Source organism: Colletotrichum tamarilloi, assembly GCF_030869305.1.
Source record: "Colletotrichum tamarilloi strain Tom-12 chromosome Unknown Scaffold_522.1, whole genome shotgun sequence".
NCBI classification, from domain to species: Eukaryota; Fungi; Ascomycota; class Sordariomycetes; order Glomerellales; family Glomerellaceae; genus Colletotrichum; species Colletotrichum tamarilloi.
The window spans coordinates 1-1,298 of NW_026849904.1; the positions used below are offsets into that span (position 1 = coordinate 1).

At 50.0% G+C, this 1,298-nt stretch overlaps 1 protein-coding gene across 1 annotated transcript; it reads right to left on the bottom strand.

Annotated features, from left to right (window-relative positions):
• Positions 1–993: 993 nt before the first annotated feature.
• On the bottom strand, positions 994–1,218 carry CTAM01_17340 (uncharacterized protein; the record flags this gene model as incomplete). Its single annotated transcript, XM_060533325.1, has 1 exon — positions 994–1,218. The coding sequence occupies one exon, from the start codon at positions 1,216–1,218 to the stop codon at positions 994–996; it is 225 nt and encodes a 74-aa protein (XP_060372097.1).
• Positions 1,219–1,298: the final 80 nt, after the last annotated feature.

A 1,298-nucleotide genomic window follows, 5' to 3' on the forward strand; every position in this document is an offset into this window, starting at 1 on the left:
CCAAAGAGGGACGAATGAGTGTTCCGTCGAACCTTTTCGTCTCGGAAAACAGTGCAGTCCAGGAGTCGAGCTTTCTGTCCACACAAGACGTTTCGAAGCCCGTGGACGACCTCCAGTTCGTTTTCTCCTCCTCGCATGGCACCTCGGGAATTCAAACCAGAGAATCCGTTGACATGCTCATCGCAGAGCTTCCGGACGGTACCTGCCCTGACCACATCAGGACATGGACGTTCAAGGAAGGAGAGGATACTGTGAAAGAGGACATGCTGCGTAAGGCGGAAGGGAAAGCACAGGAGAGAACATAGCTCAGTCGATGACATTCGTTTATGGGCCAGGTGTTTTCGGACAAATTTCAGATCGTTGCTCCGACCTAGACGACGGGAGTTAGGTTACATACACAAATGCCAAGATTCATTCCATGGTCAATTCTCAAGTACAAGTGGTTCTGTGTCTTTTGCGAAAGCTAGTGTATTCTCTTTGTCCCCGCATCGGCTGCATGCACAAGCTCTACGTAGATAGCAACGACGTATACGGCCCGCAGTTAGAAGCAGAAACTGAATCGTCGTTTGAGATATGGAATGCATGTCAAGACCAGTATATGACTGGTAGAAATATCGGAGTACGTGATCAAGTCAAACGACTCTTGCGAAAACAGCCAACACATAACACAGACGCCCCGATATTTCCTGTCTCAGATATAGGAGTTGATTCTGTGGTGCATTAAGGTAGGAGTAAGGGAACGGCTAAGTTAAGGGGTTTTTCTTAGAGTGGGTGAATTTGCGATTGCGAGATAACTAGGGGACAAACATGGTGAAATGCAGAAGGACCCGAATTCCAATTGTTGCACTATCTAGCTGAGGAAAAAGGAAAGGGTCAGGACCAGGAAAGAGAAGAAACATTCGACACGACGATTGAGGCAACCAAACGTCGATTTATGCCCTAAGATCATCGGGTTTCATCGCGGAAATGAGACGCGCTTAACCAGCTCCTCCATCACTTGGCTGCTTTCTTCGCGCCGCGCTTGGTCTTTGTCACCTCCAGCGGATCGTGAGGCGTGGGGCTGCGCTCTTCTCGCTTACGATCACCCCTCTTCCACTCTTCATGACGATCCCAAGAGATGATGGCAGCTGCGAAGATGGCCAGATCGGCGGCTGGCATAACCGTACCCTTTGCGAGAATGACTCGGTCCCCGATCGTATAGTCTCGGACAGCGGCCATTGGCTTCATGCCGAAAACCGACCTGACTGTGGACCGCGTCTCGAACGTTTTCTGGTTGTTTCCATTCAACCACTTTACCT